This window comes from Mesocricetus auratus, unplaced genomic scaffold, assembly GCF_017639785.1.
Source record: "Mesocricetus auratus isolate SY011 unplaced genomic scaffold, BCM_Maur_2.0 Super-Scaffold_100014, whole genome shotgun sequence".
In the NCBI taxonomy this organism is placed as follows: Eukaryota; Metazoa; Chordata; class Mammalia; order Rodentia; family Cricetidae; genus Mesocricetus; species Mesocricetus auratus.
The window spans coordinates 76756-97015 of record NW_024429197.1 but is presented as its reverse complement, the minus strand read 5'-3'; the positions used below and the strand labels follow the sequence as shown (position 1 = coordinate 97015).

Sequence of the window (20260 nt, the reverse complement as noted above, 5' to 3'; positions counted from 1 at the left end):
TGCTCTTGCGGTAGGCCTGGGTTGTGTTCCTAGTACTCACACGCCAGGTTACAATCATGTGTAACCCTGATTGGGGGCGGGTGCTCTGATACCCTTTTCTGACCTCCAAGGTCACGAGGCTTGTGCATGGTGAACACATATTTTAAGGAAACAAATCCCTTCAAACTTGGTGGCTCAGGTCTCTAATCCTCAGCATAGGGTGTGTGGATTTGGTCTTTTATCACAAAAGACCCCAAAATAAAAATACTCTTTCTTAATTTTTACACACCAACCCCAGTGTTCCCTCCCTATAAAGGTAAATTCTAATCCAACAGGCCTTTTTCACTTGACAGAAACAAACATAAACTTCCTTTCTAAGAAATTGTAGGGTAATTTCTTGAAATTGTAGGATAATTTCTTTTTCCTTTTCCTTTTTTTATTTAAATAAGAAATGAGCTTGTTTTACATGTCAATCCCAGTTCCGTCTCCCTCCCCCTCCTCCCTGGGATAATTTCTTAATTGTAGGCAATTCCTTACAATTGTAGGATTTCTTTGAGATCTCAAAGAAAAGGAAATCTCACAGGGTGTAATGGTGCACTCTGTTAATCCTAGCACCCAGGGGGGCGCAGAAGCAAGCAGGCCTTTGTGAGTTCAGGGACGGTCTGTTCTACATAGTGAGCTGTAGTGAGCTCCAGGACAGCCAGGTCTACTTAGTGAGACCCTAAATTAAAAAAAAAAAAAAAGCAAGTGATGTCTCACGCCTTTAATCCCAGTCCTGGGGAGGCAGAGGCAGGTAGATCCCTGAGTTCGGGTTCTACAGAGCCAGTTCCAGGACAGCTAGGACTTTTACACCGAGAAACCCTGTCTCAAAACAAAACAAAAAAGTTAGGTCTTAAACCTTGGGACAAATGGCTGGAGTACCTATTTAACATATCAAAAAGCACCTGGCCACAGGGTTCTCCTGGCATTTCTCAGTCCTGCTTTTACCCTCTACCCAGAACTCTCCAGCCTAGGGGCTGGGCTGCCCTTCTCCCAGGGAATCTTCCCTATATAATCCTTCCATTTTGGTTATCTGCTCCCTTTCTTTACTTAGCCTTTTGCCCTCTTGACTGCAGCACCTGGTCCCCTTTTCCTCTCTTCCTTCCCCTCCCCTGTTCCCTCAGATGGCTCAGAGTCACGTAGGCTCTGGATTCTCCAGATTGTGTCTGCCTCTGCCTATGCTCCCCCCCCCCCTTTTTCTTTTCGAGACTGGGTTTCTCTATATTGTTTTGGAGGCTGTCTTGGAACTCGCTCTACAGACCAGGCTGGCCTCCAACTCACAGAGATCCTCTGCCTCTGGAGTGCTGGGATTAAAGGCATGCACCACCAATGCCCGGCCTGCTCAACCCCCCCTTCCCCCCGCCTTTTTTTTTTTTCGAGGCAGGGTTTTTCTGTATTGTTTTGGAGCCTGTCCTGGAACTCGCTTGGTAAACCAGGCTTGGTCTCGAACTCACAGAGCTCCACCTGCCTCTGCCTCCCGAGTGCTGGGATTAAAGGCGTGCGCCACCGCCACCCGGCTTCCGCTCTCCCTTTTTTATCTACAATAACTTTCTCCTCCACCATACCTAGGAACAGTCATAGCCTTTCCTTTTTCTTTTCCATTCAAGAAACAAAATCAGAACGAAGTGCATAAATGAGCAAATAATAAGTAAAACAAAAACATAGATCAAACTCCACTAAACCTAGGAACAGGTCATGTCTTTTCCTTTTTATTGTTTCCATTCAAGGAACAAATCCAAAACCGAGTGCATAAGCAAGCAAACAAATAAATAAAAGGAATAAAGGAATGTAAATCAAACGAAAGGGAGTGCATCCACGAATGGGCTTTTTTTTTTCTTTCACAGAATCTCAGGGCTTTTTTGGTTTGTTTTCTGAGACGAGGTCTCACTGTGGAGATCTGACTATATTGGGAATCTCTGCATAGAGAAGGCTGGGCTGGAACTCCGGGATCTGCAGGAATCAGCAGGGATTAAAGGCGTCCACCATTTCCCGCGGTTTTCAGGTTGTTGGTTTTTTTTTTTTTTTTCCCTCAAAGAATTTGGTCTTAAACCACAGAGACCTGCCTGCCTCTGCCTCTCGAGGGCTTGGACCAAAGGCGGAAGCCATTTCGCGGGACTTTCTTTTTTTTTTTTTTTCTTTCTCACAGAGAATTTGGGTTGAATCCGGAGACTAAAGAGCCCAGACAGGGTGACAGGGCAGGTACGCAATCATCCAATCGGCTTGCAGTTTGTGGTTGGCAGGCGGGGCTACAAACCGGAAGTGTGAAACGGAATACTGACGGGGGGTGGGGTGGGGGAAAAGCTTCAGGCCGGAAGTGTGAAGTGAATATGGACCATAAAACCTCAGAGAAGCCTGCGAAGATACTCAAAGCCTTGGAGCCCGAGCCTGGAGTGACTGCCTGGATCTTCTGGGTTCCTCAGTTCTGTAATTAGTGCCTGTTTCTGGTAAGTCAACCACCTCCACCAGGGCACAGTGGTTCAGGGGCGTTTGACGCAAGATGCCAAGGGAACTCTGATTTCTTCTCTTGATACGGACAGATTGTAGGCGTAAGTGTCTTTTGATTTTAATTTTTTGGGGGGACAGGGTCTCACAATGCCGCCCAGGCTTGCCTAGAATGTACTCCAGGTTGGGTCAGAAGACACCCACCCCCTTACTCCCATACCCTGTCTCAGCCTCCGTAGGGCACGACTATCGGTGTGTTTCACCAAGCCCTAGTTAATTTCAAATTATTATTACTATTATCTTTGTTTTTTTGAGACAAGTTTCCACTTGTAGCTGAAACTCCTGGCAGTTCCGTTTCTGCCTCCTCATGTCGGAACTTCTAGCTGGGAGTTACTCGGATATCTAGAGTTATGCCTTGGTTTGTGTCAATTTAAAATGTATATTCTTTGTTTATTCACATAGGGTCTCTAGGATGGCCTCAGACTACCTCATCCTCCTGACTGTTAGAATTACCAAAAACCCGAGTCGGGTGATGGTGACACATCTTTATGCCAGCACTTGAAGCAGAGGCAGACAGGTCTCTGGCTTAAAGGCCAGCCTGCCTGGTCTACAAGGCAGAGGCAGGCAGAACTCTTGAGTTTGAGGCCATCCTGGTCTACATATTAAGTGCCAGGACAGCAAGAGATACACAGAGAAACTGTGGGGTTGGGGGGAGGACAGGGGCAGGGACACATTAAAAGCCGGATTCACTTCTAAAGGCGTATTTTGAAATTTCCCTTTTTTTTTTTTTTTTTTTTGGTTTTATGAGACAGGGTTTCTCTGTATTGTTTTGGAGGCTGTCAGTCCAGCCCGGCCCTCGAACTCACAGAGATCCGCCTGCCTCTGCCTCCCGAGTGCTGGGATTAAAGGCGTGCGTCACCAATGCCTGGCTCCCTTTCTTTTTAGAGACAGTTGCATGTAGAACAGGTTGAAGTAGAACTCACATAAATTTTTTGATTGAAGCCAGGAGGTGGTGGCGCAAGCTGTCCCAGCACTTGGGAGGCAGAGGCAGGTGGGTATCTATCTGTGAGTTCAAGGCCAGCCTGGTCTACAAAATGAATTCCAGGACAAACGGTACACGGAGAAACCAGGCCTCAAACAACAACAGCAAAAAAAGTTTTATGCAGCCAAGGATGGTCTTGAGCTCACTATATAACTAGGGCTGGCCTTGAACCCTTAGTTTTTCTTCCAAGAACAGGGATGCAGGTTATAAGACCGTCCTATCATATCTGACTTTTTATTTTACTTTTATTTCATTTTTGAAGACATGGTCTAACCTCGCCTTAAACAGTTGATCCTTTAATTTTACCTCCTCAGTATTTGGATTTTTTTGTTTTTATTTTTTTTTAAGACAGGATTTCTCTTTGTATCCTTGTCTCTCCTGGAACTTGCTCTGTAGATTAGGCTGTAATGAGAAATACCCATTGAATGGAATTTGCTTTGTACTGTTTGGTTGTATTAAGTTTTATAAGACTTGTGGGGTGGTGGCGGTGCCTGCCTGCAGTCCCAGCACTTGGGAGGCAGAGGCAGGTGGATCTATGAGTTCTAGGCCAGCCTGGTCTGCAGAGTGAGTGCCAGGAAAGGTTCCAACCATATACAGAGAAATCCTGTCTCAAAAAGACTGAGTCTTACTAAGCCCAGGCTGGTCTTGAACTCCTTCCCTTCCAACTCTACATTTGATTAAGTAGTTTGTAATCCCTTAAATTATACTCCTTAAGTCACTATTTTGTGACTATAAATTGGAATGTCTTTAAACAGTCCTGGGAACGAGGTTTGACACAAGACTCAAGTTCCATCACTGAAGCTGGAGGAATGCAGTTGGTTCAGCCTGGTCAATTTGACAAGACCTTGTCTCAAAACAAAGCCAGGTGGGCTGCTAGCACACTCCTGGAATCATAGCATAGGGATACATTGGAGAGAGAACCTCAGTTCCAGCAATTGGGGGGGGGGGTTACACAACGTAGCCTTGTGTCTACATGAAGTGAATGAGTTTGGAATGCAACTTGTTGCTAGAGCGCTTGTCTCATGGGCCAGGCCCCCGGATCAAACCCCCAGTACCAAACAACCTCACCTCAGTTATTTTTTGTCCTGTCCTATTTTTTAGTTTTGCTTGTGTATAGGTGTTTTGCCTGCATGACTGTCCTGTGTATTCCTGAGGTACATGAAGGCCGGAAAAGGACAGATCTGCTGGTACTGAAGTTACAGATGGCTCTGAGCCACCATGTGGGTGCTAGGAAACAAACTCAGGTCCTCTGGAAGAGCAGCCAGTGCTCTTGCCTACTAAGCCGCATTTTGTTTTTATTTTTATTTTGAGACCCTCAACTTGGCCTGGTCAGAAACTATACAGACCTAACTGGCCTGGAACCGTCCTGGTTCTTTTTCCAAAATGCTAAGGAGTCTCTTGCCACCATGCCCTGTTTCACTGCAATATTTTCCAAGTAGAGTCTTCTAGCCAGGGATTGTAACCAAAACACAAAATCTACTCTTAAATATAGACAGGAAGATGGTGAGCTTGCAGGCCAGCCTGGGCTACGTAGTAAGGTCCATCAAGGGCAGATGTGACCTCATAGCCATTTCCACACCTGCTTGAACCGCAGGCAAGACCATATTTCCAAAAGCAAAAAAGTTTTCTTTTTCTCATCCATTTCCTCATCTAGACTCTAATGCAACATGGAAAATTCTTCCTGTAAGCCTCTCTGCACTAACGTCTTCATCTCAAAGTCACTGTCTCCTAGACACTCTACAGAAAGTCACACAGCTTGAAAACTGCTTGTGAAAGCTTTTTTTTTTTTTGGTTTTTACGAGACAGGGTTTCTCTGTATTGTTTTGGAGGCTATCGCTCCAGCCCGGCCTCGAACTCACAGAGATCCGCCTGCCTCTGCCTCCCGAGTGCTGGGATTAAAGGCGTGCGCCACCACCGCCCGGCGAAAGCTTGTTTTTATATGTGAGTTTATTAACCGCCCCCACCCACCTCCTCAGCAGTCTCTAGAATAATAGTATGGCATAGCAGAGTACCCCCCATCAGGCTCTAACCCTTTCATACATCCTCCTGAGTCATTTCCAGGCAGGCTTAGCTCATTGATAGCAAACTTTGGGGGGCTGGGGAGATGGTGAGGCAGCTGAGAACACTTAATTGCTCTTGCAGAGGACTCAGATTCAATTCCCAGGACCTGCATGATGGCTCACAACCACCCGTAACATAACACTGGTTCCAGGGGATTCGGCAGGCACCCATGTGGTGTGCACACATGCATGTAGGCATAAAAACAAATACACCCAGTAGAATATGGGAAGCTAGGCATAGAACATTCCCATGGCCTTCCCATCTTTCCATCAACATCTATTTGTTTTGTTTTTGAGACAGGGTTTCTCTGTCTGTCCTTGACTGTCCTGGCACACACTCTGTAGACCAGGCTGGCCTCAAACTCACAGAGATTCACCTGCCTCTGCCTCTGGAATGTTCTGATGCAAGTTCTACCTCAAGCTCCATCTCCAATTCCAAACTTCATCCCCTCAAAAAGCCCTTCAAAGGTCAGCACCTCCCCTGGGGGCTGCTCAAAACCACACCTAGGCTACCATAGACCTGGCAGCCATATATATTTTTTTTTCAAGGCAGGATTTCTCTATATTCGTTTGGAGGCTGTCCTGGAACTCACTCTGTAGACCAGGCTGGCCTCGAACTCATCCGCCTGCCTCTGCCTCCCGAGTTCTGGGATTAAAAGCATGCACCACCAATGCTCGGCTCCCTGGCAGCCATATTTGCCACGTGCTACCTCTCCTGTACTCCTGAAGGTCACCCCGGAGTTGCTTTGTTCTGTTCATTAAACTTGGATTTATTATTTCAGTTTGATTGGCTTATTATACCAGTGTCGGTGCATTTCCAAGAACCAGGGACTCAAAATTTATCAATAATCAGTGTCCCTGTTGCTATAAAGTGATGGGGTTCAGCTCTTAGTTTCCTGGGTAACCATTCCCAGTGGGAATTGAATTTGGAGGAATAGTGACTGGATTTAGATAGCATGGTTGAGAAAGTATGGCCTTATGCTATTCCTGCATTTCAATGTTTGGTTCCCAGTTGGTGCACCGTTTTGGAAGGACTAGGAGGTGTGGCCTTGTTAGAGAAGGTTTCAAAAAGCCCACACCAGGCTCTCTTTTTGCAGTCTGCTTACAGATGAGATGTAAGCCACTGCGCCGGTGCCATGCCTGCCTACCATGACGGTCACCGGTACACCTTCTGAAACTGTAATTGAGCCCCCAGTTAAATGCCCTTACATGTTACTCTGGTAAGGCGTCTCATTACAACAACAGAGCACAGTAACTAAGACAGGTGAGAAGCGGGGTTTCCTAAGACAGCCTCCGTTATGTTTTGCCAGGTTCCTTCAGACCAAAGACCTGAAGGATGAGTGGTCAGGCCCCACCCACACTCTTGCAGCTGGCAGTGCAGAGGCTGCTGAGGGATGAGGCCCTGGCCATCTCTGCTCTGAAGGACCTGCCCAGGGTGCTGTTTCCAGCACTCTTCAAGGAGGCCTTCAACCAGGGACAAACTAACATCCTGAGGGCTATGGTAGCAGTATGGCCCTTCCCCTGCCTCCCTGTGGGATCGCTGATGAAGACCCCCCACCTGGAGACTTTGCAGGCTGTGCTGGATGGAGTAGACATGCTGTGGACACAGAAGTTTCTCCCCAGGTAAGCAAGACCCAAGTAGGGTAGAATGGTGGCCACTGGGGTGAGGGAGAATGGGCTCAAGGGTCAGAGACTTCTGATGGTATCTTGTTGGAGGATTGCGGAAGCCTTGACCCCTGTTGAGCCCCAGTATAAAGGCCAGTTGAGTGTGGAGTAGAGCTTAAGCTGCTGTAGCCACAGTGGAATAAACCTTTCCCTGGCTCTCACACAGGTTCTGGAAGTGGAAGAGACAGTCAAGAATTTAAGTAAGCGAAGAAGCAGTACAGGTCTTTCGATGCAGCTCAGGCAAAGAGCCCTTGCCTGGCAGGCGCAATGTGCCGGTGGAGACCCAGCTCTGAGAAGCAGACACCGGGTAGCACGGAGGTGTGAGAAAAAGCTGCTCTGGCTTTAGCCTTTTGCACCTTCTCATGTTTCTCCCTGTTTTGCTCACAGGAGGCGGAAGCTTCAAGTGCTGGACCTGAGGAATGTGCACCACGATTTCTGGGATGTTTGGGTTGGAATGGAGGAGGATGGAGACTGCTCAGAAGAGGCTGTATGCGAAAAAAAGCAAATGGCAGAGCGCTGTCCTCGATACGCGCTGAGGCGGCGCTTGAAGGTGGTCGCCAACCTTTGCCTCAGGTTCCATCTGAATGAACACCAAACATACTTGCTGCAGTGGGCCCAGCAGAGGAGAAAGTTCGTCAGGCTGTGCTGTGTGAAGATGCAGATTTGGGCATTGCCGGTGTATACGGTCAGGAAAGTCTTGATGGTTTTCCAGCCTGACAGCATCCAGGAGCTGGAGCTGAATACAGGTTGGAGTCTGTCCTCTCTGGTGCATTTTATATCTTACCTGGACCAGATGAGAAACCTTCAAAAACTCCTCTTAACACGGAGTCACAGGAACACTTTCAAGGTTCTAACTACCCCCTCAGACATCCAGAAGTGTATCACCAAGTTCGTTTCTCAGTTCTCCAAACTCAACTGTCTCCAGCATCTCTCAATGAATGGTGTCTACTTTTCCAGTGAGCACATGAAACAGTTGTTCAGGTAAGGTAGGATGGAGACTGATTTCTGCTACCTTGGCAAACCTTCCTCTCCCTTATTGTTGAGGAGTAGGTACCCCGAGTGAGGTCAGCCAGACACTGTGGATTTCACAATCATGGTGTCATTACAACATCTAAGTAGGGTTTTATTTCCACTTTACACGAGTCAAGAGGAGAGCTTGGTTAGTTCAGTGACTACTCTAAGGCAGAGGCTGAGCTGGGGTAGGTGTGAAGAGAGTTAGGTCAGTGGGGTGGGGTCAGATGTAGAAAAGCATGTGCAGTGTACTCTTCCTTGGCACTCGGTCTAAGGTAAGGGGAAGGGAATAGGTCAGGGCAGTGGGCCCAGAATGGGGGAGGACCCACACCTACACAGATCCCCGGGGTAACTCTGCTTAGCATTTTTTGTGTCTTCTGACTTCCCACATGCCAAATCCCTTTTTGAGCCCAGGTAGGGCGAGACTCCAATAAGCAGCATGTGGATATTAGTCATGTGACTTGAAGATAAGTGGTCACCTTTATTTCTATGCTAACCCTAACAGCAGCTCTCTCCATCTCTATATGCCACAACTAATCACTCGGTCTCTCCTTAGGTCCCTGAAGACCCCTTTGGAGACCCTGTCCATCACTATGTGCAAGCTTTCACAGTTAGACTTGAATTCCTTGTCCCAGAGTAAGAGTCTCCATCAGCTCAAACACCTGAATCTGAGACTTGTGAAATTAAATGATTTATATCCTGTGCCTTTCCACGATCTCCTAAAGAGTGTAGCAGGCACTCTGCAGACCCTGGAGTTGGAGGGCTGTTGGATGGTGGACTCCCAGCTCATTACCCTTCTGCCTGCCCTGAGCCAGTGCTCCCAACTCACCAGGCTCAGTTTCTGTGACAATGACATCTCCATGGCTGTCCTGAAGGACCTTCTGTATCATACAGCCAACCTAAGACAGCTGACCCAGGAGCTGTATCCCGCCCCTTTGGAATGCTATGACGACAGGGGTGATGTCCACTTGGGAAGATTTACCCAACTTTGTCCTGAACTCATGGACACACTCATTACTGTAAGACAGCCTAAGGGAGTCTCCTTTGCTTCCTATATCTGCCATGAATGTTGTCAGCGCTGTGTCTATGACCTAGAGATCAGGCTTTGTCATTGTCAGCAGTAATAAAAGCCTAGCAGTAGGTATTTATCTCATCAAGGGAACCCAGAGCGTATGGCCACACACTCACTGCTCAGTGTTTGGGAAACAAAATGGTGTGCAGTAACTAGGGACAGACCCCCAAGGACTCAGGTTGACATGGAAAATGGTGGGGCTCTGAGGACAAAGGTTTATGGAGTCAAAAAGATGATTCTGTATTTCGTATTTCTTTCTTAAAAGATTTATTTCGTGTCAGTGGTTTACCTGTGTATATGTGTGCTTGGTGCTTGTGGATGGAGATCAGATGAAGGTGGCTGTGAACCACCACCATGTGGGCTGGAAGTCTAACAAGGGTCCTCTGCAAGAACAAGTGCTCAGCTGGTCGGTGGTGGCGCACACCTTTAATCCCAGCACTCCCGAGGCAGAGGCAGGCGGATCTCTGTGAGTTCCAGACCAGCCTGGTCTACAAGAGCTAGTTCCAGGACAGCCTCCAAAGCCACAGAGAAACCCTCTCTGGAAAAACCAAAAAAAAAAAAAAAAAAAGTATTCTTGGCTGCTGAGCCATCTCTCTAGCTCCAATTCTGTATTTTTAAGAGTTCTGTCAGGTCATGATAATGAATGACTTTCTCCTATGTGATAGTTGTAAAGTAAGGGTCAGATTTTGAAACCTGCATGTTCCCCTGGTGTCCTTCCCTGCCATTAACCTTGTCTCAGTGTCACTGCCTTCCTTTGACTGTTGATCTGGAAAGACCCTGTTGCTGTCTGACTAGACATCTGTGATGGCAGACAGACCTGGTTGTCAGTGGAACCCAAGCTGCTGGGCATTCCTGTGAAGTGAGAGATTTTCTTTACCACATTATTCGAAGAAACACCAACCCTAAATTGAAGCCACACCTTCCCTTGGCAGCATATATAGAAAGATGTGGAAGGAAGCTTTGGCAGAGATGTCCAGCCTTGTGGATGAACAACTCCTCCATCCTTGGTCTTTTTATTGTGAGCTAGTGATTGCCAGATGCCTAGACCACGGCCTGCCCTCCAGTCTACTAAACTTCATGTACTCTGATGTACATAGAGCTCTGTCAGTTATGTCCCTTTAGCCTTTAGAGAACCCTGACTTGTACATCACCAAAGTGAACTGAAGGCACTCATTGTCTTTCCTTTACTTCCGCCTGGGTGTCTGTCCTGTCCCTCTGCGTGTCTGCTCAGTGCTTTGTGTGTACAAAATGTCTAACCTAAAATGAGCAATGCATTCTCCAATGAGAGGTTTGGGGAGCGGCCGAGCTAGGCGCGTTTAGACTAGGAGGTCCTGTGGACATACCAAAGACAGCTGAAGCAAAATCAGAGCTACAAGCCTCATTGCTTGCTCCCTCTGTAGCTCTTTCTTTCATAGTCTCGTGTTGTTCAGACTGCCCTTGAAATCCTCCTGCCTCAACCTCCTAAATGCTAAGACTACTGAAGTATGTCACATGGCTGGCTTGTAAATCACTTCTGTGGGACCCTGTTCTTCAGGGCTTCCAGCCCTCTGGCTGTCCCTGAAGAGAAAGTTATCTGGCAGATGGACAAAAATGTCCCTGTCCTGGCTTAAAAGATTGACAGACCTTAAGAACTGCATTATTAATGTCCCAGAGGAAACTTTATTTTGTTAATGAGTACTCAAGTCTACCCATTGTATATTGTAGCAATAAAAGAATTTTGTTTCATGTGCTCTGTTTTTTCATTTGTACAAGTGTTAAGGATATAGGGGGGAGTCAGGTGATGTGGTGGCACACACATTTAATCCCAGGACTTGGGAGGCAGAGGCAGGCAGATCTCTTGAGTTTAAAGCCAGCCTGGTCTACAGAGTGAGTTCCAGGACAGCGGGGGCTAGGCTACACAAAGAAACCCTGTCTCAGAAAACCAACTATATATATAGGACTGGGGAGATGTCTTAGCAGTTAAGATCATGGGGTATTCTTTCAGAGGACCTGGGTTTCATTCCCAGCATCCACAACTGTCTGTAACTATAGTTCAAGGGGATGGGTAAAAGAACGAGTAGGTGGGATAGCCTATTGGGTGTAAGACCCCCACTACCATCCTAACATAATAAGAGGCTTCTCCTGGAAGTGCTTTCTGACAACACTATTTGAGACAGAAGTGCTGTGTCATGTACATACACACAACACTGAAGTCTTAAAAACTGGATGTAACCTAATGGTCTGTGTAGCTCAAGTTGGCCTGGAACTCAGATTGTTCCTCTGCTGTATGTCTTCAGAGTGCTGGAATTAAAGGCAGGGGCTACCATGACTAACAACCAAGCAGTTTTGCCAAAACCCCCAATGACAAAACCCAAGAAAAGGAAATACCCCCCCCCCCCCACGAACATACAACCTGGAATCCATTATATGTTGGTCAAACGAGGCCTGCCTTAGAGTGTATAACTAGTGTCACTACATTGGAGAAAAACTGATTTTCCTGCTCCCAGCAGGTATAAATAGCAGTTCAGCCCTTAGCCTGTTTTACCCTAGTGGCTAGGTTTTCATTCATTCTTTAAAATGTAACAAGATAAAAACTAGCATGTTGAAGTTAGAACAAACCAACAGAGGGTCAAGAGACCAAGAGAAAGCAACAACAGTCAGACACTCAGGGACGCCTTGAAAACACTAAGCCGGAAGCCATAAGTAGGCAGAGGACCTGGTGCAGACCTGTGCCTGCAGCTTGAGTCTGTGAGTCCAGTTGGTGCTTTGCTCATATTAACTTAGAGGACCTTGTTCTCCTGGTCTCCTCCAGCTCTCTGGCTCTTTGTAGGCTCTCTACCTACTCTTCCATGGGTTCCCTGAGCACTGAGGGGAGGGATTTGATGGAGACATCCCATTTAGGGCTGAGTGTGTCAAAGTCTCTCACTCTCTGTCTAATAACTGGGGTCTCCTGTGTGTGTGAACACACTGGGACTGGTTTTGAGCCACACTTGGCTCAAAACCAAAGTTATTTATTTCACTACCCATTTTATTTTATATGTATGGGTATTTACCTGCTCATACACATGTCATGGGGGGTGTACAATTTGTGTGCCTAGTGCCTCTGGAGGTTACAGAATTGAACTGAGGTTACAGAATAAGAGTTATAGGTCAGTCTGGGCTAAATAGTAAGACTGGCCTGGCAACATTCTGGGCATGGGGGAACTGATGAACTCTCTGACCTAATTCACTGACCCCCTGCCTCCACAGAGACTATGTTTCTGTTCATAATGTTTCCCTCTTCCCCTCCTCTCCCAGCCGCATGTCCCATTTGCTCCCTAGAATAGGCCGGGTTTCTTTTCTATCTATATCTATCTATCTATCTATCTATCTATCTATCTATCTATCTATCTATCTATCATCTATTCATTCATTTTGGCTTTTTGAGACAGGGTTTCTCTGTGTAGTTTTGGAGACTGTTCTAGATCTCGCTCTGTAGACCAGGTTGGCCTCAAACTCACAGAGATCTGCCTACCTTTGGCTCCTGAGTGTGGTAATTAAAGGTGTGCACTTAAATCCAGTGTCTGACAGACCTCAGGTGCGCTCTAATCCCTAATGTAAATGAGAACGGTTTGCTGTGGTAGCAGAAAGAGCTCTCCATCCTTCCTTAGCAGAGTAACTTTTAGGTGGTGTACTGGCTAGTTTTATGTCAACTTGATGATACAAGCTAGAGGAGCCTCAATTGAGAAAATGCCTCCCTAAGATATGGCTGTAGCCTGTAGGACATTTTCTTAATTAGTGATCTATGGGGTAGTGGCCAGCCCATTGTAGGTAGTGCCATCCCCATGCTGGTGGTCCTGGATTCCATAAGAAAGCAGGCTGAGCAAGCCATAAGGAGCAAGCCAGTAAGCAGCACTCCTCCATGGCCTCTGCATCAGCTGCTCCTGCCTCTAGGTTCCTGCGTTGTTTGAGTTCCTGCCCTGACTCCCTCCAATGATGAACTCAGGGTTCACTTTCCTCTTCTGTATGTCAAGTCTTCTGAGACTAACCAGTCATACTCATCTGTGAGTTCGGACTCCAGCTGGTACAGAAAAGTCACTGCTTGAGTTAGAATAAAATCCTAGCTCACTTCCTGCTCTGGGTGTTTGCACTATACCCTTCTGAGAGTAAAGTGTTTCTGTCTAGACACCTCAGTTGAAGTGGTGGTCTTTGTGACCCAGACTTATTTCTAGCAAGTGCATGCTGGACTTCATCTCAAGTATCATTTAATTCGTGGGCTTATTGTGTTTGCCAGTCCACCTCCTTCTGCCCCTTAAGTGGGATTAAAGGCATGTGCCACTACACCCAGCTCTAGGCTCAATTTCTGGGACAATGTCACTTCCATGCTTGGCCCAAAGGACTTTCCCCACCACACCACCAAGCTAAGCCAGTCCATTTGAGGACTCTGCCCTGCCCCTTGGGGTTACAATGATGGCAGGTATGAAGGCTTTCTAGAAAGGTTTTCCTTGAAGCATAGACAAACACGTTTGTGTCTTTCTACAATGTCAGGATTTATATATTCCCATTTTAATTACTCGCATAAACTCATCACACAGCACACTTCACACATAGGATCATGGGGGAAACACCATTCACTTCCTGCATGACTTTTTTTTTCTCTGATTGTTCTGCCCCTATTGGGATTAAAGGCATGGACCATGATCCCCCAGCCCTGCTTGACCTTTTTTTTTTTTTTTCCGGAGACAGGGTTTCTCTGTGTAACAACCCTGGCTGTCCTGGAACTCACTTCATAGACCAGGCTAACCTCAAATTCACAGAGATCCTATTGCCTCTGCCTCCTGAGTGCTGGAATTACATGGGGTTTCCCCCTATACCGTTATAAATTGTCATTTTCTTCCCGGGTACCATGTCTGTCTCCTCTCTATCCAGAGACCATCCTTTTTTTTTATTATCATTTTTTATTTTAATTTTAAATAGCTTGTTTTACATGTCAATCCCAGTTCCCTCTCCCTCCCCTCTTCCCACACCCCCCTTCCGCCCTCCCTCCCACCCTATTGCCAAATCCTTCCACATAGGGGATATCTAGAGTCTGTCATTTTACTCTTGGTAGGGTCAAGGCACTCCCCTAAGAGTCCAGGCTGAGAGAGCATCTCTCTTTGTGCTATAGGCACATGAAGACAGTTTGTATACCAGGGATAGACACTGATCCACAGCTCAGGGCCCCATAGGTTGCCCAGGCCTTCTCACTGACACTCACATTTGGGGGGTCCAGATCAGTCCCATGCTGGCCTCCCCACTGTGGGTCTGGGGTCCAAGAGCACTCCCCTGTTCAGATCAGCTGTCTCTGCTGGTTTTGCCAGCCCATTCTTTGCCAATTTGCTCATCACTCCTCTCTGTCACTGGGTTCCTTGGGTTCAGTTCAGTGATTAGTTGTGTGTTTGCCTCTGCATCCATCAGTCACACGATGAAGGCTCCCGGATGGTTATAGACATCAAGTTCATTATCAGGAATGGGCATTCGAGGTGGCCAGAGACCATCCTTTGTCCTCCTCTGAGACAGATACCCATGTCCCCTGTCCCAGTCCCCTTCTCCCTCTTCCTCTCTCTTCTGTCTTTGCCCCTTTGGGGCAAATAAATATCCCTTGGTCTGAGAACTTGGCCTTGGGGTCCTGAGCTACTTTTCCTTTCATTTATAGTACAGGAAAGGCTCAGCAGGTGGAGGCTGTAAGAAGTGACTTGGCCTGGGTGGTAGGGAGCTTGTGTAGCAGGCACAAAACACAGCACATGGCAGTGGGAGGCAGAGACAGAAAACCAAGTTCATCCCTGGCTGCACGAGACCCTGACTCAAACCCACCCAAAAAGCATTGGTGGTTCCAAAGGAAGGGTGTAGAAAACATACAGCTGACATCAGCAGTCTTCAACTGTGGAAAACTGAAATGGTAAATCTGGCTGGGGCTCAAAACTCGGAGATATGTGGAGCCAGGGAGATGGCTCTGAGTTTAAGAGCACTGGCTGCTCTTCTGGAGGACCTAGGTTCAATTCCCAGAACCCACATGATGGCTAAAAATCAACTGTAACTCCAATCCAGGGGTCTTGGGCACTGTATTCATGTGATATACAGACATACATGCTGGCCAAACAGCCATACACAAGAAAAGAAGTTTAAAAATGTTTTAATATAAAAAATGCTTTAATATAAATGGTTGTGGTGGCGCACACCTTTAACACCAGCACTTGGGAGGCAGAGGCAGGCAGATCTCTGTGGGTTTGAGGCTAGCCTTGTCTATAGAGTGAGTTCCAGGACAGCTAGGGCTGTTCCACAGAGAAACTCTGTCTTGAAAAACCAAAAAAAAAAAAAGAAAGAAAGAAAGAAAGAAAGACCCCCCCCCCCGAGGGCATTGTGTAGAATTGCCCATTGGGAACAGGGTTTGAAGACAGAATAAGGAAGTCAAGTTGTGGCACATTTTTGTAATTGGTACTTGGAAGACTGAGGCAGAGGGATGGTAAAAATCCCACTTAGATACACCAAGAGGCTGGGGAGTAGCAGTGGCGGAGCAGATCCTGCATTCTAGTACCCATAAGAAGAAGAGCTGGGTCTGCAAGTGCATCTGTAGTCACAGATACTCTGCAGACTGAGGCAGGATAAACCTTGAATGCCATCTTGGGAAACTTAAACAGAAAGGGCTTCTGGGATTGTAACTCAATGACAGAGCATTTGCTGAGCACGTGAGACCCTCAGTCCAATCCCCGGGACAATGGAGGGCTGGCGGGATGAGTCATGGCCCTTACAGCAGTGGCAGAAGAGTACTGACCACCCAAGTTGTGCTGAGCTTCATTTATACACCATGGAATTCAAATATTACAAATATTACAAATATTACAGCAGTGGCAGAAGAGTACTGACCACCCAAGTTGTGCTGAGCTTCATTTATACACCATGGAATTCAAATATTCCCCACCTCAAATAAAACGTTAAAAGGGAAAACATTTTACTTTTTTTTTTTTTCAGTTTTTCAAGACAGAGTTTCCCTGTGTGCCTTTGGAACCTGTCCTGGAACTAGCTTTTGTAGACCAGGCTAGTCTCGAACTCACAGAGAGAGAAAACATTTCATTCATTCATTTATTTGCAGGGTTTCTCTTTGTAACAGGCCTGGCTGTCCTGGAACTCACAGAGACCCACTTGCCTCCTGAGTGCTGAGCCACCACGCCCAGCTCAAGAAAAACATTTTAAAAGAGGAATGTTGTCCTGCTGTGCTGGGTAAAGAGGAAGTGTATGGAAACTCCTGAAGGTGATCCCAGGAACCCTGACCTCTGGACTTGGACACATGGGCAGAGGACTTCTTATCTGTATCTACTGTTTGTTGGTCTCTTGGTCAGTCCCACTTTTGCCAAAGGTGCTTTTTTGTTTGTTTGTTTTTTGAGACAGGGTTTCTCTGTGGCTTTGGAGGCTGTCCTGGAACTTACTCTGTAGACCAGGCTGGTCTCGAACTCAACAGAGATCTTCCTGCCTCTGCCTCCTGAATGCTGGGACTATAGGCGTGCACCACCACCGCCCAGCCTAAAGGTGCATTTTTGTCACTTATCTCTAAGAATTTAACCAGGAACCTTTGCTTCTCAGATTTCATTTTACTATGGACAGGGAATGGGTTTCTGTGCAAGCTGTAGTCAATAGAAGCTGATGAAAAACTCTTGGCTCTGAGAAGTTATCTGTGAAATAAGTGAGCATGTTAGGGACAGAATAAATAAATGCCCTCGGTGTACAATTGAACACATTAGTAAGCACCGGAGAGATGTCTACATCAGCTCTTCCTATTTGATAGCATTTGGAAAAGCAACAACAATGAAAAACAAAAAACAAAAACACCAACAAAACAAAACCTAGCAGACAAGCAAACAAACCCTTAGCAATCACTAAGGCTCTCCCTTGACACAGGGTACAATCCTTGCTTTACTGGCTCAGCATAGCAGTGTGGCACAGCAGCTCCTCCACACAGTTAAGTCCAATGCAGCTTAGGGTGGTGAGCTGGGAGCAGTGGTCCAGGGCAGGCAGAATGGCAGGGGACTGGGAGTCAGTGATGCTACAGCACTTTAGATCCAGGGTCTGCAGACTGCCACTGGTCACCTTCTCTCAGAGGGCTCTAAGAAGTTTAGGACTGAATTCCCCCATGCAGATGTAGGTGCAGGTGCTTGATCATGCTGATGCTCAGATACAGAGATGCTTCAAGTCTGATTCCATGAATTGACTGGACTCCAACCAGAGGGTAACCAAGGGGGTGCTACTCCTGAGGAGAGGGCAGAGTGATGTGTGGCCAATGGGATTGGTCTGGAGCACACAGGGAATGACCTCCAGGCAGGGAGTAGACTTGTAGTCCAAGGTCATCTCATCCCCATGAAGGTCGCCACCTAGGATGCTGCATTATGTAGACTCTTTTGTTTTGTTTTGTTTTGTTTTGGTTTTTTGGTTTTTCGAGACAGCGTTTCTTTGCGGCTTTGGAGGCTGTCCTGGAACTCGCTTGGTAGTCCAGGCTGGTCTCGAACTCACAGAGATCCGCCTGCCTCTGCCTCCCGAGTGCTGGGATTAAAGGCGTGTGCCACCAACGCCCGGCTTATGTAGACTCTTCATTCTAGTAACCCTGTTCTGGGCCAAGACCTGTCACTGTCAATCTGGGGTGGTTCGGGCCACAGCTTATCTTCTTTCTTTACAGTCAGAATCATAGTGTTGGACAGAGATCAACAGAACCTTGGAAGGACCGATAAGGCAGCATCAAGCAACATCCAGGCGGGGTTCCCTACAAGCTCACCCCAGCATAGCTTTCTTGTTGGCAGTTTTCACCCTAGCCACTCACCTTAGCTCCAGGTTCACACATTTCCCATCTACTCAGCCCCCACCTAGGCTCACAACAGCCCCTACCTTCCACACAGTTTCTGAGCAAGGGCACACCTGGGGAACCTTGTAGATGCGAGTCCTGTCCATCTGTACCATCTTCTTGGAAGGAGGAGTGTGGACCGAGGAAAGAATTAGGCAGGAGACAGGATGGAATAGGGAAGGCACCCAGTGAATACTAGGATCAGCCACAGGGTTATCATCAGAAGAAGGGGAGATAAAAGGAACAGAGTAATTACCCCTTCAATACCAGAAACATCAACTAACCATATCCTGAGCTAAGTGTTCTGTTTAGACAGGACAAGCAGCAACCACACCTTATGCCAAACATCCTGTTGCGTCGTCCACTTCTTAGGCCAGGCATCTTTGTTGCTTCACCTTGAAAGAACAAGGGCAGACAAGAGCTCCCTGACCTTAAGTCAAAATGGAATGGAGAGTCAATTCTGTGGGTGCCCACAATCCCTGTACCTGCAGATTTCGTGATTTCAGTTTCCCTGTGGCAGAGTAAAATTCCATAACATGCAAGAGCTCTGTTGTCGTCATCCACAACAGCATCGTTATTTGTAGTTTCTTGAGAGGTCTATGCACTGTTCTCCAGAGTGGCACCACCAGTTTTCAGTCACACCAACAGTGGATGAGGGCTCTCCTCTCCCCACATCAGCACCAGCATCTGTAGTCAGTTGTATTTTGCCTGTTGTGACTGAGATAAGATGAAATCCCATAGTAGTTTTTATTTGCTTCTCCCTGTTTGCCAAGGATGTTGAACATGATTTGAAATGTTTCTTAGTTGTTTTTCTGTTTTCTTTTGAGAGCTCTCTGATCAGAACCATGGCCCATTTTATAACTGCGTCATTTGTTTTCTTGACTCCTTTTTGTCTATTTTTTATTTTTGTCCCTTTACATATTATGGCTACAAATATGTAGCTGGGCAATAGTATCTCCAGCCCTGGGAGTTCCTCTCTACTTGGCTGATTGTTTACTTTGCTGTACAACTTGTTTTAGGGGTGTGAGGTCCCATATGTAAATTATGACTTTAATTACCAGGCAAATGGAGTCTTATACGTCAAGCTCACTCTTTCTTTCTTTCTTTCTTTCTTTCTTTCTTTCTTTCTTTCTTTCTTTCTTTCTTTCTTTCCTTCCTTCCTTCCTTCCTTCCTTCCTTTCTTTCTTTCTTTCTTCCTTTCTTTCTTCCTTCCTTTCTCTCTCTCTCTCTCTCTCTCTCTCTCTCTCTCTCTCTCTCTCTCTCTCTCTCTCTCTCTCTCTCTCTCTCTCTCTCTCTCTTTCTTGACCCGTCCAGCAGGCCAGGTTATTTACTGGGTCTCGAGTGGGTGTCACCTGTAGGAGTCAAACGGGGGTGGGTGGGGGGGGGAGAGAAGTGGAAGCCAAGCGCGTAAAGACAGAGTCAGTCTGAGTTGCGTCAAGGCTTCGTTTATTAGCTAGCAAGGTCTCATTTTTATAAAGCAGTTTAGGCAGGGCAGGGGATGAGGACAGGGGCAATGGAAAGTACCGGGCCCGGGTACAGAAGGAAATATTTCTTATAGAACACCTTATGTTTAGCCTGTTCCAGGAACCAATGTATGCATGACCAGTTTGTTCATAATAACTTTTCAATTTAAATTGTTTCAATTCAAACTGCCACTTAATTCTGCTACAACTTAAAGGTCTCCAGGGCTCCAACACTTCCTTCCTTCCTTCCTTCCTTCCTTCCTTCCTTCCTTCCTTCCTTCCTTCCTTCCTTCCTGCCTCCCTGCCTCCCTCCCTCCCTCCTTCTCTCCCTCCCTCTTTCTTTCTTTGTTTTTGGCTTTTCGAGACAGGGTTTCTCTGTATTGTTTTGGAGCCTGTCCTGGAACTCGATTGGTAGACCAGGCTGGTCTGGAACTCACAGAGATCCACCTGCCTCTGCCTCCCAAGTGCTGGGACTAAAGATGAGCAACACCACTGCCTCGAAGCAAGCTTCGAGGAGGGAGCAGCCACTGGCATCAACCTCTAATTATGAAAACACAAGCTCTTACACCTGGGGTTTTTCCACTGTGCTGTAAGTCTGTAAATAAGGCTGCTCCCTCCTTGCAATAAAGGCATATTCACACATTCTCTTAGCACAAACAGCCA

General features: G+C 46.8%; 1 protein-coding gene across 1 annotated transcript; it reads left to right on the top strand.

Moving 5' to 3' along the window:
- Window positions 1-2313: 2313 nt before the first annotated feature.
- LOC101823580 (PRAME family member 8-like) lies at window positions 2314-9783 on the top strand. The gene is made up of 4 exons (XM_005081099.4): window positions 2314-2462; window positions 6873-7185; window positions 7615-8208; window positions 8795-9783. Exons 2-4 carry the CDS (start codon window positions 6899-6901, stop codon window positions 9360-9362), a joined length of 1449 nt encoding a protein of 482 aa, XP_005081156.1. The 5' UTR covers window positions 2314-2462; window positions 6873-6898; the 3' UTR covers window positions 9363-9783.
- The last annotated feature ends 10477 nt before the right edge of the window (window positions 9784-20260 follow it).

Bases quoted from the DNA above. Each gene is read 5' to 3' on its own strand.
- LOC101823580 (XM_005081099.4), top strand. From the start codon at position 6,899: ATGAGTGGTCAGGCCCCACCCACACTCTTGCAGCTGGCAGTGCAGAGG. The intron at 7,186-7,614 runs GTAAGCAAGACC...TTTTGCTCACAG, and splicing joins ACACAGAAGTTTCTCCCCAG to GAGGCGGAAGCTTCAAGTGC. The intron at 8,209-8,794 runs GTAAGGTAGGAT...GTCTCTCCTTAG, and splicing joins CACATGAAACAGTTGTTCAG to GTCCCTGAAGACCCCTTTGG.